Raw genomic sequence first — 13,720 nt, 5'->3', positions numbered from 1 at the left:
TTTAGTAAAGAATTCTTCAATGCTTCCAATGCTTCAAAACTTGCTGGCATTTACTCTTTTTTTTTTTTTCTTTTCCCTGAGTGGTCATGTTTAAGGTTAATATACTTTTTATATTTTCTTCTCAGTTCTTAAATGGGCAGATGGTTTTGAGAGCCATGAAGAAAAGCTGTTTATTCACAGACCCATCAGAGCACAGGGAGCTGCAGCAGGAGCATCCCCAAAATGTTTTGCTCACAAATCTCACCAGAGTGTAAAAAGGAGAGACAGGGAAATCACTGTCCACACTGCAGTGAGCCCCAGCTGATGGGAAAAAGGGTTCCTCCCTACTTAAGAAACATTCAGAGCAGGGAAAAAAAAAGCACATCTCAGTGTGATGCTATTTGAGAAGGTGGACGGACTGATGATCATTTTTTAAGAAAACAGTAGAATCACCAAACTGTGAGGAATATCATTCCAGATTCGTTTTCAACAAGAAACTATAGAGAGCATTAACATCTCCCAAATCAAATCTTTACACAAATTCCTATACTGACCTCCTAAGGGTACTGCATTTTATTTGGCAGTCTTTGGAGACTGAAACCTGTCACTTGATATTGATGAAACTGACTTTACAGAACATAAGGTAAATGAATACAAATGCAAGTTTGCTAAAGTTGCCCTTTTATCCACAGACCCTAAATTAAATTTCCAGCAAATCCTTTTAGAGTGGGTCAGCATTCATGTCCTATAAAACGTGTCTCTCAGAATTCAATAGAAAAGCTTCCCTTTATAAATCCTATTTATGACTTCCTTCCCTTTTTTTTTCCTTTTCTTTTTTTTCCCCTCTTAATTACAGCAGAGGGGGATTAGTCAGTGTAAGTCTCCAGGGAGCTATATACAAAGCCATCTCTGAAATTAAACTGAAAGGAAAATGGCAGAAGGCACTGAAGGCACTGAGCTCTGCTAACAGACCAGAGTGGCTAATCTGGAACAGCCAGGCAAATATCCTGGACCACAGTGACTGAATAAGAAAAGGGAAAACTCCAGGAACCTTAACTCTACACCTTTATCTTCTTTATCCCTTCTCTTCTAAAAGACAAACACCTAATTTCCTTTTAATTACTTACATAAAGATATAATAATGTCATCATTTGATGAAGAATGCAGATTTAAGTCAGAGGTTATCTTACAAAGATTGACATAATTAAGATCCATTTTCCTTCAGTTCTGTTATTTTATTTAATATGATTTCACACATGCATGTATAGCATCCTTTAAGTATTTTATTTTTTCAGTGGCACAGAAAATTTTCAGATTTCCCTTACTTTGCCTTTAGAATTAAATACATCTTGGATGAGTTTGAGAAGCTGGAGGAAAAACAGGGATGCTTTGTTTAGACATGACTTTTCCTGAAGCTGTGTATTCCCTAAGGAATTTACAGAAATAATTTACTTAAAGAAAATGGTTTTGGTAGGCTATGGCTAAATTATACAAATGCTTAGTCTAATTTCACAGTCTTTGTATTTTGATCTACTACAAAACAGAGCTTTTCCAGTGCAATGGCATCCAGCTCAAAAACAAATGGATTTGATATAAGAGAAGCTTTTGTTTTAAAAAACTGCATCAGAATCAGTGACATTTTGTTTCAGAAAGTATCTGGAAAGATGCTTTTTTTCATGTCCTTTACAAATGCCTTGTTTCAGAAATTAGTATTTTGAATTTGAAAAGAATAAATGGGATTTAAACACAGGATATTAACAAAATTCAATAATTTGATCCATCTGAGCAGCTTTTACGATCTTGATGACGTTCCAGCTTGGAACACATTTCACATTATGGATTTTCCCATGGGAAAAAGAAAAGCCAGTCTCTTTTCCGGGTAAATTCAATAACTTGGTAAAACTGACTCTTAACGCTGGGCAAATGCAGAGCAGTGGCTCTCAGGGCCCTGTGGGTAACAGTGACCTCCACACCCTGCCCAGGCTCTACAGACACCCTGAGAGACTGAAATGGGATTAGCACAGATAACAAACAGCTACAAAGTTGTCTTACAGCATCGCTATTGTATTATAATATTAGAAGATCCTACTCACAGAGTCCTGATCTTTGGCATGTGATTGAAGCTGGTAACAGGAATGCGGGTGATGTTGTTGTTGTTGAGGGTACTGTTAGGAGAGAAAAAAAAGAGAGAAAAGAGAATAATAGATTGATCAATTATTTGCATTTCTTCACCAATGCACTATTTACAGAAACAAGCTGTTAAAATTCTTGGTAATAAACATGCCTGGCTGCAAGCAGCAAAACCAACTCCCCAGCAGCTCTGACAATTTGTGACATTCCATGAAAGATATTGTTCAGGGAAAGCAACCAACAGCAGCATAAGGATGGCTGGAGGTCACTGATCACCATGGCTGGGGAAGGAGAGGTACAGAAGATGAGTTTTTATCAACTGCTGGAACAGATCCAGACCTGGTGGTTCAGCTGCCACTTTGCTTGAAAACCTGGTGCCAGCTGAGCGTGGGGACATCAGACTGAGGCACAGCACTTGCAGGGCTCCCTCTGCCCAGGAGAGAGCTGCTGGCTCTGCCAGGCTCGTTCCCACAGCCTGCTGACACACAGCTCCCACTGCTCCTGGAAACACACACACCCATGGGCTCCCTCTCCTGCCTTTCCTTAGGAAAAAAAATCTGGCTGGTGGAGCAGCCTGGAATAAAGCATGTCCTGAGCCAGGCACTAAGGATGGCTGTTGCTCTGTCAAAACAGAGCCCAAAGAGAAAGTAATCTCATTGCTGAAGGAACCCCTTTGAGCTCCTGAGGAAGAATGAACTGACTCAACTGCCATCAGCTGAGTGTGCTGCTCCCATTTGTGCAGCTCCTAATTACATCAATGACTCTCCAGCAAATTAGAAGCTATGAAGTTTGTCAAGATGGCACAGGAAATGGAAAGCACTTCAACAAGGCGTAATTGCCATGCTGCAAGTGCACCAAACCTGCAACTGCAGTAGCCCAGTTTGTCATGAGAATGGACAGGGCTGGTGGCCACTCCCACCACCACCTATTTGAAATGGCAAGGGCAGAGAATTCCACAGGGTCACTTCAGCAGAAGGCAGTGCTTTTGTGTGTTTATGTATATGCTGAAGAAATACCTGCTAAAGCAACCTCAAGGCATGTCATCCTTCCCTGAACTATTAAGCTGTTCCAATGTCATGTATTTATACAGCACATTCAATCAAAAGCTCTAGAAAAGTTTCCCAGGAGTTAAATCACTTTCTTGGTCATCTGCCAATTCAAAAACATTTTTACAATTCTTCCTAGAAATCCCTTGGCAGAACCATCATCTAAAACATCAGCAAATTAGGTGCTAATTAGATTTTACCCTATGCAGACTGGATTTTGGGTACACAGGAAGACAAACACACATTGGCAAAGCCAGGAGGTTGCAGGGCACCCTGGCTCTGAAGAGGCACACCCAGGAGCAGGGTGGGAGCAGCTCTGACACTAGCAGCATGTTCTGCTGCTGCTGCTGTTGTGCTGCATCCTGGCAGGACAGCACCCAAGCCCTCTGTCAGCAGGATCAGAGCTGGTATTCCTGCTGGTATTCCTGCATCCTGTCAGGACAGCACCCAAGCCCTTTGCCAGCAGGATCAGGGCTGGTATTCCAGCACAGTGCTGTGCCAGATGGATGCACTGGCAATCTGGAGCCAGCTTGGGGGCTGACATACCCATGACAGCAAACTGCACCAACAGAGCAAAACTACCCTTCCTTTCCAAATCTGTGAGCAGAGAGAGTCATGTCAGTAAAAGCAGAGCTCTGGAAATCTGGAATCTGCATGTGAGATCTGCTGCCAGAGATCTGTGTCAGTCAAGTCACACACATTCACACACCAGGCTGGTAAGAGCTGTCAGCCTTAGCAAATGATAACTTATAGTATAACATGTAGTCTTCATTCCACATCTTCTGCAAAACCTGAAGGTATTAAAAATCAGACAGGAAACACACAGCCAAGTTTTGGGATCAATGGGTGTACAAATACCCATGGGTTTGTGTATTCAGGTTCCCAACATGCAAGGACTCAAAGGCAAACTACTAAGCATTTGAAGGCCAAGATGAAGAGGGAAACACTGTCAGCTTCAGCAGGAAAGCTGGAATTCAGCTCTCAGAGCTGTCAGCCACTCTGCCAGCTGTGCCTGCCAGGCTGCAGGGCTCTGCTGAGCTGTGGCTGCAGTGCTGGCAGGAGCACCCTGAGCACCAGGGCTCATCTGCAGGGCTGAGAGCTCTGCATCTGCATCCTGCTAAGGGCACAATGACAACTCCCATCCCACTGTGGCACATTGTAGGGTGCAAAATTAACCCCTCTGGCATACAGTGCTAGTGCTCCATTACCTCATTTACCCAGTGATGTAACCAAAGTCTTTTGTGGCCAATGAGCCAAAACAAGCCTGGACAACCATTTCAGAGAGTGAACAAACCCACTGAGAGTGTGTGAATATATACACCAACACACCCACCCTTCAGTATCTCTATTTTTCAGTTCTTTACATGCTGGGAAGTTCAAACAGGGCTCAGAAATTGAATTTATAATTGCACCACTGTTTTTTCCCCTGTAAACATATAAATACAATTCTGAGACAACACTGCCTTAGGTGCCTGATACATTGAATTATGCACTCCGATGGAGGATTTTAGGTATGCAGTGATAAATAAAAGCCACATGTAAAGAAAGCTCACAAATATTAAATCACAAACGTAGCTATGTCTGAATCAGTCACACATGGCACTACAGGAGTCAATGGGGGCCACAGGAATTCAAGAGAGAATTTTGTCTGATTTCAAAAGCATGTGTGTTGGATTGAGGCAGCACAGGCTGTGACAGTGAGCTTCCTTCTGCACTGAGGGCAGAGAACACATCCCTGTCTGCCAGTGCAATTCTTCATCTGCATGCAGAAAGGTCACCTGGTACTGTCTGACTTGATGATTCAAAAATATTTTAAAAGTTCTTAAATGTTTATATTTTAACAGACAAAGCATTATTACAATCACACAGTGCATTTCTGCTCACAAAATATCAAATGAGGGTGGCTAAGGTTTTGCAAAGGTTTCAAATATTTGCCTGTTTTCAAGTAAGAAAAGGTTTCCCATAGTTCATTGACAAATATATAACCCTCCTTCTAAGAATCCTAAATCACTGCTGAATTAATATTCCCCTTAAACACAAATTTCAGGGATAACTCTAGCAGACAGCTACTGCACAGATGACTTAGTAGAATACTATTTCATTGATATTTAAATGTTAACCATAATGAAGGCAATAAAACATCTATGATAACAGCAATTATTTCAGAACAGAGGAGGCCAAACACTGCAAAGGGCACTAATTGCCAGTGAACTGTCTGCACTACAGCCCAGCTGGTGCTGCAGGGATTTAACCCTGCAGCTATCTCAGCTCCCAGGCAGTGGCAACTCTGGAATGGGAATGTGTTCAGGTAGAGATGTGCTCCAGAGACATCCTGCAAAGCTTTCCATCATACACGTGATTCCTTCGCAGAAATGATTTTTTAAGAGATGTGTCCTGGCAGGGGTGAACACAAAATAGAAGCATTGTTAGCACATGAAGGGAAAAAAATGATGCTCCCTCCAGTTGTCTGCTGGCTGCTCCAAGGTCCCAGCCTCAGACTGATCCACCCCAAATTCCAATCCATACAAGGAGATTCATAAATATCAGGAAGCTGCGGGAAACAGAAATTCCAGAATCTTCTAACTCCTCCAACATCACATGAGGAAACTTATACTCTGCTGAGTTCTCCTCAGCCGTATACCTCTCACCTCTTCCAGACCCCAACATGTCCCTTGAGAAAGCACTGTCCTCTCATTTAGAAGTCCTCTCCCTGTTATCTATTCACATCCAAAATGCTGAGTCAGGAAACTGGGGTTATAGACAGTATTATTTATGCCAGCCAGCTCCCCACCTTGGGCTGTGATCCTTGTCAGATCTTGCAGGGTAAGCAGAAGCAGACTGCAGCACTGCTGAGGATCCTCCAAGGACTACTGGGGAGATGCATAACGTGAGCTCAGCAGTCTCTGAGGTGGTACATCCTGCACCCCTGTGAACTGTCAGAGTCCCACTGACTTCAATTTACAGCCCTAGAGGAGCTGCTCTCCTCACTCACTGCTCTGCCCATCGGCCAAACTGGTTAGAGGCACTTGTGGAGCTGCCTTCTTCCTGCTGAAGAATAAAGCTGATTTATGGCCCCTACTAATCAGAATTTTCCTAAAGGAAAGAGTGCTCAGTCTGCAATCCTGTCACGACTTGGAAACAATTACTTATCTCCCTCCTCAAACTTTTGTTGCAAATTTAATTCCATGCAGTTGCATTTTTGTTCTCCTCTGACTTTCTCCAAAATCATGTACACCACTGCAGTTCCCTGACAATGAGCTGTTAATTCCAGACTCAATGTAATTGCCTTAAAATCACTAACCTGCAGAAATGACTGTCATATCTGTGGTTTTTTCAATAATATTTATGCATTAGTCTTTACAACATTCTCCAACTTCTTGGACAGAAGTGATGAGAGTCAGAAAAAAATGATAGTTCTAGTGCTAAAGGAAATCACACAACTTTGATGGCAGAGACCTTGAGAAAAAAGGAAACTACTTCAATTTTGAACCCTACTTATAGCAGAAGTATTTTATTTTAAAAACTCAGAAACTCTAAGTACCCTTTCAGGTCCCTTGGACTATTTCAGAGCAGAAATCCCAGTCTGTCAGGTCAATATTCAAACAACTCTGTAATTCACGGACTACACATAGATTTTGTTTCCCTTGCTTAGAATTCAATTAATATAATTAAGAGTATATAATAAATATCAGAACAACTGTCAATGTTTTTGTCTGAAATAATACTTTCATGACAACATATCCATGTGCTCTATTCTGGTTTAGTAACAAAAGGATCTTCTACGGCAGAAAAAGTTACACAACACAACAGGACTATCTGAAACGACTATTTAGTAAAACAGTGACTGTCTTAATGTTTTCAAGTCCCACTTCAAGGTGGAAAATAGATAGAAGGGTTGGGTTTTTCTTAAACCCGCAACACTGATGACAATACCACTGGCTATATCCCAGCTTAAAAAAAATTCTGGTATCCTAGTTTATCATTGACAAAGGGAAAAAACAGTATGCAGATGTCCATTTTCTAAGTACAAGACATTTTCATAATGTGCATCAGCACAGTAAAACAGCCACAGTGATGCTTCTTGTTTTCAACCTGAACAGATTCAAGTGAAAGGGACAAGGCAGAACCTGTGGGATGCTGAAGATGCCTTTGGTTACTTGTCAGTAACACAGACTGGTCTCTTTCCCAGTTCCATTTCTGCAGCTGAGTAGCAAAACAGCTAACCAAAATGAGAAATTTTAATTCAAACTTAATCCAAATTGAGAAAACACTTTTCCCCAAGGCTTGATAAGCATCTCTTATAGTTACCAGAGGTTTGCTGTGCTGGCCATTCAGGTTTTTGATCCACACCAGGCTGCTTTTGTGTCACACTTGGCTGACCACGGGACACCACAGCATTTGCAAAATTCTCAGTTAGAAAGAATCATTCAGACCCGTTTACTGATAGGAAAATGGAGAAAGAGATCTGCAAAGGCACCAGCTCATGTACTAGATTGTTGCTGGTTTTGAATGACTTTTATGTTGGGCACTGTAAATTCTTTACAGGCTTCCCATAGACAGGATTTGCTACCAGGAATCCTACAAACTCCAGCCCTTCTTTGGCACCACAGCTTTCCACGTGCCTGTGGGCTTCACTCTAAGCTAAACAACGATGTTCAGTTCCTTTTCCCACTCAAAACTCCCTCAACACACTGTGAAAAGGTGGTGCTGGGTTACCTCCCTGTGAGCTAAACCTGGATTTGGACAGTGACACATGAAGTGGAGCAGCAAAGCCCAGGGGACAGGGCTGGTGGGGCAGAGCTGTGCCAGGCACTGCAGCACTGGTAGCACTAACAACCAACATTTCCTCCTGTCTCCTCCAATTACAGCACGGCTCTGTCACAGGCTGCTCCTGGCTGTGTGTGTAATCCCTGTGTTGTGTGTCCATAACACCATGTAATTGGGCCTAATGCAAGATTATTATCCATGTGCATGCAATGAAGAGCTACAAATGGTGTGTCTGCAGGCTCCTAACGCTCCCAGGAGTGAATGACTGTCACATCCCCGATTACTGCTTCTCCCAAACTGCCATGGCTCCCAGCTCCTATCCCCAGTGCAACCATACATCCAGTAAATGAGACCAGGAAATTTAATCAGACTTAACCAAGGCATCTCCAAGCATAATTAAGCCTCTCATGTTAATAGTTTTTTTTGATAATGTTACTTCTACTCAGAAGTGGGTGAAGTGATAAAAAAAAAAAAAAAAAAAAAAAAAAAGGCTGAACAACTCTGTCTCTCTGCCTAAGTTGCCAGGGGAGCTCAGAAGGCCACAAAAAATGGCTCAGTGCCAGAAAAACAACTTCTCTGAGGCCTCAAAACTTTGGGGTGTATCTGTGTGTGTAGTGTTGGTAAATAAGTGAAGGAATCTTTTCTCAGTGTACCTGTGGACTGAAACTGTTGACCCTGTGCAACATTACCCATCACCATCAGTATTATGCCTATAAAGAGGAGGATCTAAGGGTCTGTCTAAAATACAGAGACGAAACATTGATTTGGGATCAGCATCAGCAGCATAATTTAGCACTAACAGCACCAGTACCTTAGAGCTCTGTGTTAGCAGATTCAGATCACTTTCTTTTAAACCTCCATTCAACTACACAAAAAGCCACTGCAAAGGGAAAAGACATCCTCTGTTCCTTGTATTCACATAAAGAATAAGCAAAGCAGTAAGAGGTGCTAATTTCAGAAAGGGGGATTTTCATTAGATATAGAGAAAACGTTTCTTACAATATGAACAGGAAAAATACAGAAAAGAGTTGTTACAGAGCATGCAGCCATCAGGAGGGAAGCCTGTGATAAAACACTAAATGAATCCCTGTCAGGAATGTCATGGGATTGCATGGACCTGCCCCAGGGAGGGACAGGAGATGACAACTTCTGACCCCACAGCACCCAATATGCCTAACAGCAGCAATTCCAAAAAGTGAACCTAATTCCATATTTAGTAATAAAACCAAGACTTGAATTTTATATGCTGCCATAATTAATGTTTGTAATTAACTTGCAGATTGCAGGGCAAGAGGAGCTGTGTTTCCAATAGCTGTAAAGAGCTATTTTTCACACAGGTCAGGAGGAATTTGCATTGAATTAAATATTTACTGTTTCCTATGGCTCTGATGAAAAAGCAAAGTGGCTTTGGCACTCCATCGCTCAGCACTGAGTGCAGTCACCCTCGACTTTCAAGGTTTGCTCTTCAGGCAGTGTCCAAAACTGAACTGCATCTCTGCCGAGCTGTGCTGAGTCCTGAGTGCCTCTTGTACTCAACTCCTTGATCTCACCACAGACTGTTTAAGCTAAAGCCCACAACTACCATGTGGGCAGATAATGAAAGCAACTGATGCTGCACTGATTAATCCGTTACTGTGCACTGTTAGAAAACATAATGAACTCACAAGGGGCTTTCTTCTCTGACACAGAGCAGCCGAGCTCGGAGCTGACACCTCAAATTAGCAGCACAAGCAACAACAGCTGGGGGTTTGTCTCAATATTTGTACCCAACTCTAAAATGGGTTGGCACTAGACAAGTGCTATTTTTAAGCCCAAGGTTAGCCCAGGCAAATAATGGTCTAAATAGTCTCCAGGTGACACGAAGAATGCGCTGAAATGAAAGTAACTGGTTGCCAATTTGTGGTTTCTGTTCTAGTATTAGGCTTTTGACAATGTGTTCACAAATGCTCTCATCACAGCAACGTGAGAGGCTCCAGCATCGTTAACTTGGGAAGCTGACATCAGAAATATGATTATCTCAAGGATACAGAGGAAAGAATATCTTCGTTTTAGGAATGCATGGAAAAAATAAAGTAAATAAGCTTAGCACAGAATTATGTACAGAAGTGCCAACAGTGTTTACTGCTAAAATTGCCTGGCTCTTCCCATTCTGTGGCTAATTTTAACTCGCATGTAACTGTCAAATTTTAACTATTTAAGCTTATTATAAAGGCCAGATGTTTACGGCAGATTTTTTTTTTCCCTTGAAGGAATGAGATTCCTTTCAAAAACATCAGGCTTCCCATAAACTGAGTTACTATAATTACAGATTCTTTGATTAAAATGGCTGTTTTGTCACCTGGCAAGAACCAGGATGATCACATTTGCCCACAGTGATAACTTTAGGGCATATTAAGTCCTGTAATTGCTGCATTAATTCTCCCCACAGTGTGTCTGTGCCTTGGCTGGAGGCTCTGGGACTGGCAGAGGAGCTGAGGTGAAGAGCAGGGGAGAAGGAAAACGAGGACCTGCAGCTAAGAAAATGCTGGGCAAGATATCCAGCTAAAGTGATTGGGATTAGGAATCAGTGGAAATAGGCAAGAGGCCAGAAAAAATCATATGGGCCTGCACATCAAAGGTTTTATTGTCATATGTAAGCATGAGTAAAATTAAGGACTTTGGTGATGTAAAGCCAAACCTTTCTGATGTTACCTTTAGCCCTGAATTTATGTTAGTCAGGCACAAAAATATCATTATGCCTCAATTTACTTACTTACACCAACACCCAAATAAATAAAATATTCCAAAACAAGATAAAGTAGAGATCACAATAAAGTAAAATAAAAAATAATAAAGGTTATACAGAGAAAGTGGGCACAAATTTAGACTGTGTACTTTGTGAGATGTTAAATCAAGAATGTCTTTCACATGGTCTTATATGAAATGTCTTACTGCTTCCCCTAAAGGAAGTTGCACCTTCTGTACACAGAAGGACATTGCTATTTTCCCCCACAATCAAATCACCTCTATCAGTTGTACAAAATACATGCACCAGTTGCATCTCCCAATTCTTTCTAACATCTGAGCCCAGTGAGAGCTGAAAGAGCTTTTTAGAGAAATTTCAATCAGCTTTTCAATCTTTTACATGGCACTTTAATTCTAGGCAGAAAATACAAATTCCATTCAGCTTGAATTAAAATATAAAAGCATTGGTGCAAAGACAAGAGAATGCAGGCTGGAATTATTCTGCCACTGCTTTATTTTTGAATGAAGGATTCTCCAAAGAGTTATTCTTCTAAACTCAAAAAAGGCAAATGAAACATTGCCTTTACTTTTTATTTTTTTGCATCAAGAAATTTTCTCAGGTCTTTGCCCAAAGGCTACACATTTTTCAGTACACTGCATTGGGAATGCCTGTGGCTCTCAGTCCCAATTACATCCAGAATTTTGATTTGGACTAAGAGAAATAAAAGTATTTCTACAATCACTGAGTAAATGTTTTGCATCGTTAGGGTAGTTTTGATGTTTCTCTATGGTACCAAATTTCAGGGCTGATATTATTGCCTAGAACCACTGGGAATGAGTCCAATTGTCATAATACCCAGACCAAAGTCTGCTGAATTCACAGCAAATCCCGTTGGTGATTTCAGCAGGGAGTGAGTCTAGTCCCTGCAATCTATTTATTTAGGCACAGATATTCACAGGAGCCACAGCAATCAAAAATATAATTGCATTCCATTTAAACTCCCCTAAATGTTGTTTTGTAGATTCATGTGACAATCTCATGTTCAATTAATTGATACAATAAATTTACAATACAATTACTTACTTTAATATAAATTCATCGTTAAGTAGATATGGTTTGGGGGGTTTTTTTAGGTTATACAGAGGTCTCTCATGGCTCTTGGTGTCACCCAACTGCATGCATGTCAGGTACTGAGGTTTATGGATTCTGTGCTATTGACAAAATCAGTCGAAACAGGACTGGGTTCTCAATGCGTACAGAGGTCTGAGAGCCTACCACAGTGCATTTATGAAAAAGATGAAAAAGAATCAACTACATGAAGTCAGATTATACAAACCTTAAGCTTGTTGCATCAGCTCCTCGGCAAAATAAAACAATTTCTGCCTAAACAGCTGTTCTGGGTTAGTTCTTTCTGAAGCTGAAGCAGCCTTATAAACGCAATCCAATTCAAACTAACACGGTTCAACTCCAAAATCTGAAAGGAGCAAGCAACTTTGGTCATTTGTTCGGGCTGAAGGCTTTTAATGATGGAGATTTCCAAGGTAAAATGTTTCAGCATTCAGTCAGCTGTGTGCTACTATTTTCTTACAGGATTTCACCACAAGACTTTCTAAAGAAATTGATTAACATTAGCCCAGAAAGAAACAGAATCATTCTTCAAAGCCATGTTTTAATTTGTCCTGTCCTGAGTACACTGCAGCCTTAATGCTACAGCTTTATGGTAAAAGCCTCTACTCTGACAGCCTTCCCCCACAATGGACACAGCCTTTCATACTCATCCCAGGAACACACCAGCAACAGAAAAGCCATTCCAAGTGGCAGACAGAAATTAGTTGTCTTTTCCAAGGTACGGAAAGTGACAAAAATGGACTTCTGCATCCATTGTCGGGGCTCTGTGGCAACACTGAGTCTCACTGGGATGGTCACTGTGGCTGCCTGTGGCCACCCAATGCCGCAATGCGGCAGTGCCTGCAGGACTGCGGGAACTGCGCTGCGCTCTGGGAACAAAGGGAAAGGGGGACGAGCCACCAACCCCACGAGGGACAGCACTGCTGGCAGCTCAGCCCAAGTGCTGTTGGTGTAAAAGGTTTGACCAATGAGCCACCAACCCCACGAGGGACAGCACTGCTGGCTGCTCAGCCCAAGAGCTGGTGCAAAAGGTTTTACCAACGCCTTGCAAGAGGCGGGGATGGGAATGCACGGAGGGGCTGACAGAATCCCTGGGCTTGATTTTCCCCCAACAGCAGAACTAGCAGGTCCTGGGCGCAAAATAATGCCTCGTATTGCCCTGGCCAGAGCAGTCACTCTGATTTCAGGGTCTCAGCTGCCCCTCAGCTCCCAAGGCCATTGGCATTCCCACTGGGAGAGAGCAGCAGGAAGAGATCTTCCACAGCTCCAGCAAGAGGACAATGGGCATGGCACAGCACAGAACCGCACCGGCAATTCTTGGCTTTGGACAGCAGAGAAAAGAAAACAAGCAAATTTTAAAGAGAGAACACTTCACCTTAACTGCCAAAATTGCCTCCCCAAAGTGCAAGAGACTGAGAAGGTGTTTGTGGAATAATATTGTATTCCAATGGTATGTGATGCCCCTATTTGGAATTCATATGTGATGGAAATTAAGGCTAATATTCAGGCTAATATAAATTCACATGAATGAAATAGGGAATGTGTGATACACACATTCTGTGAATTTAGACTTGCATGTATGAACTGTTGTTAAGGAAAAGTTACATTTATAGAGGAAAGAAATGCTTCGAAAGAACAAAGACTGCACATACTTCCTAGACAAGGGCAATTATATGTTTCTGGGTAAAGCTGGAAAGGGATCTGCTTTCCATCAGGATTTTATTTTACTAAAGCATTAGACAGCACTTGTGCGTATCACACAAGAAAAAGGTCAATATGTTTAAAAATGCCTATCTTTCCAATTTTTACCTTTCTCCCAAATTCCACCTGCCCACGAGAAGCAGCAATACCTGCTTATATTCATGCAACACAGCTATGAAACTGTAACAATCTGAATAGCAAATACTCACAGTGCTTCATTTTGCCTTCAATCCACAGAGTGAAA

General features: G+C 41.8%; 1 protein-coding gene across 2 annotated transcripts in view; it reads right to left on the bottom strand.

Annotated features, from left to right (window-relative positions):
- SLIT3 (slit guidance ligand 3) overlaps positions 1-13,720 on the bottom strand; it is a 457,068-nt gene that overhangs the window by 178,781 nt on the left and 264,567 nt on the right. For both annotated transcript variants that reach the window (XM_085073420.1, XM_085073421.1), the window contains one exon: positions 2,073-2,144. In XM_085073420.1, the coding sequence (XP_084929546.1) occupies positions 2,073-2,144 (72 nt within the window). The remainder of the gene's footprint in view (positions 1-2,072; positions 2,145-13,720) is intronic.

Source organism: Lichenostomus cassidix, chromosome 13 (genome assembly GCF_008360975.1).
Source record: "Lichenostomus cassidix isolate B80296 chromosome 13, HeHo_3.0, whole genome shotgun sequence".
Classification (NCBI taxonomy): Eukaryota; Metazoa; Chordata; class Aves; order Passeriformes; family Meliphagidae; genus Lichenostomus; species Lichenostomus cassidix.
The sequence above is the reverse complement of the archived record's forward strand: the minus strand, read 5'-3'. Positions and strand labels throughout refer to the sequence as shown.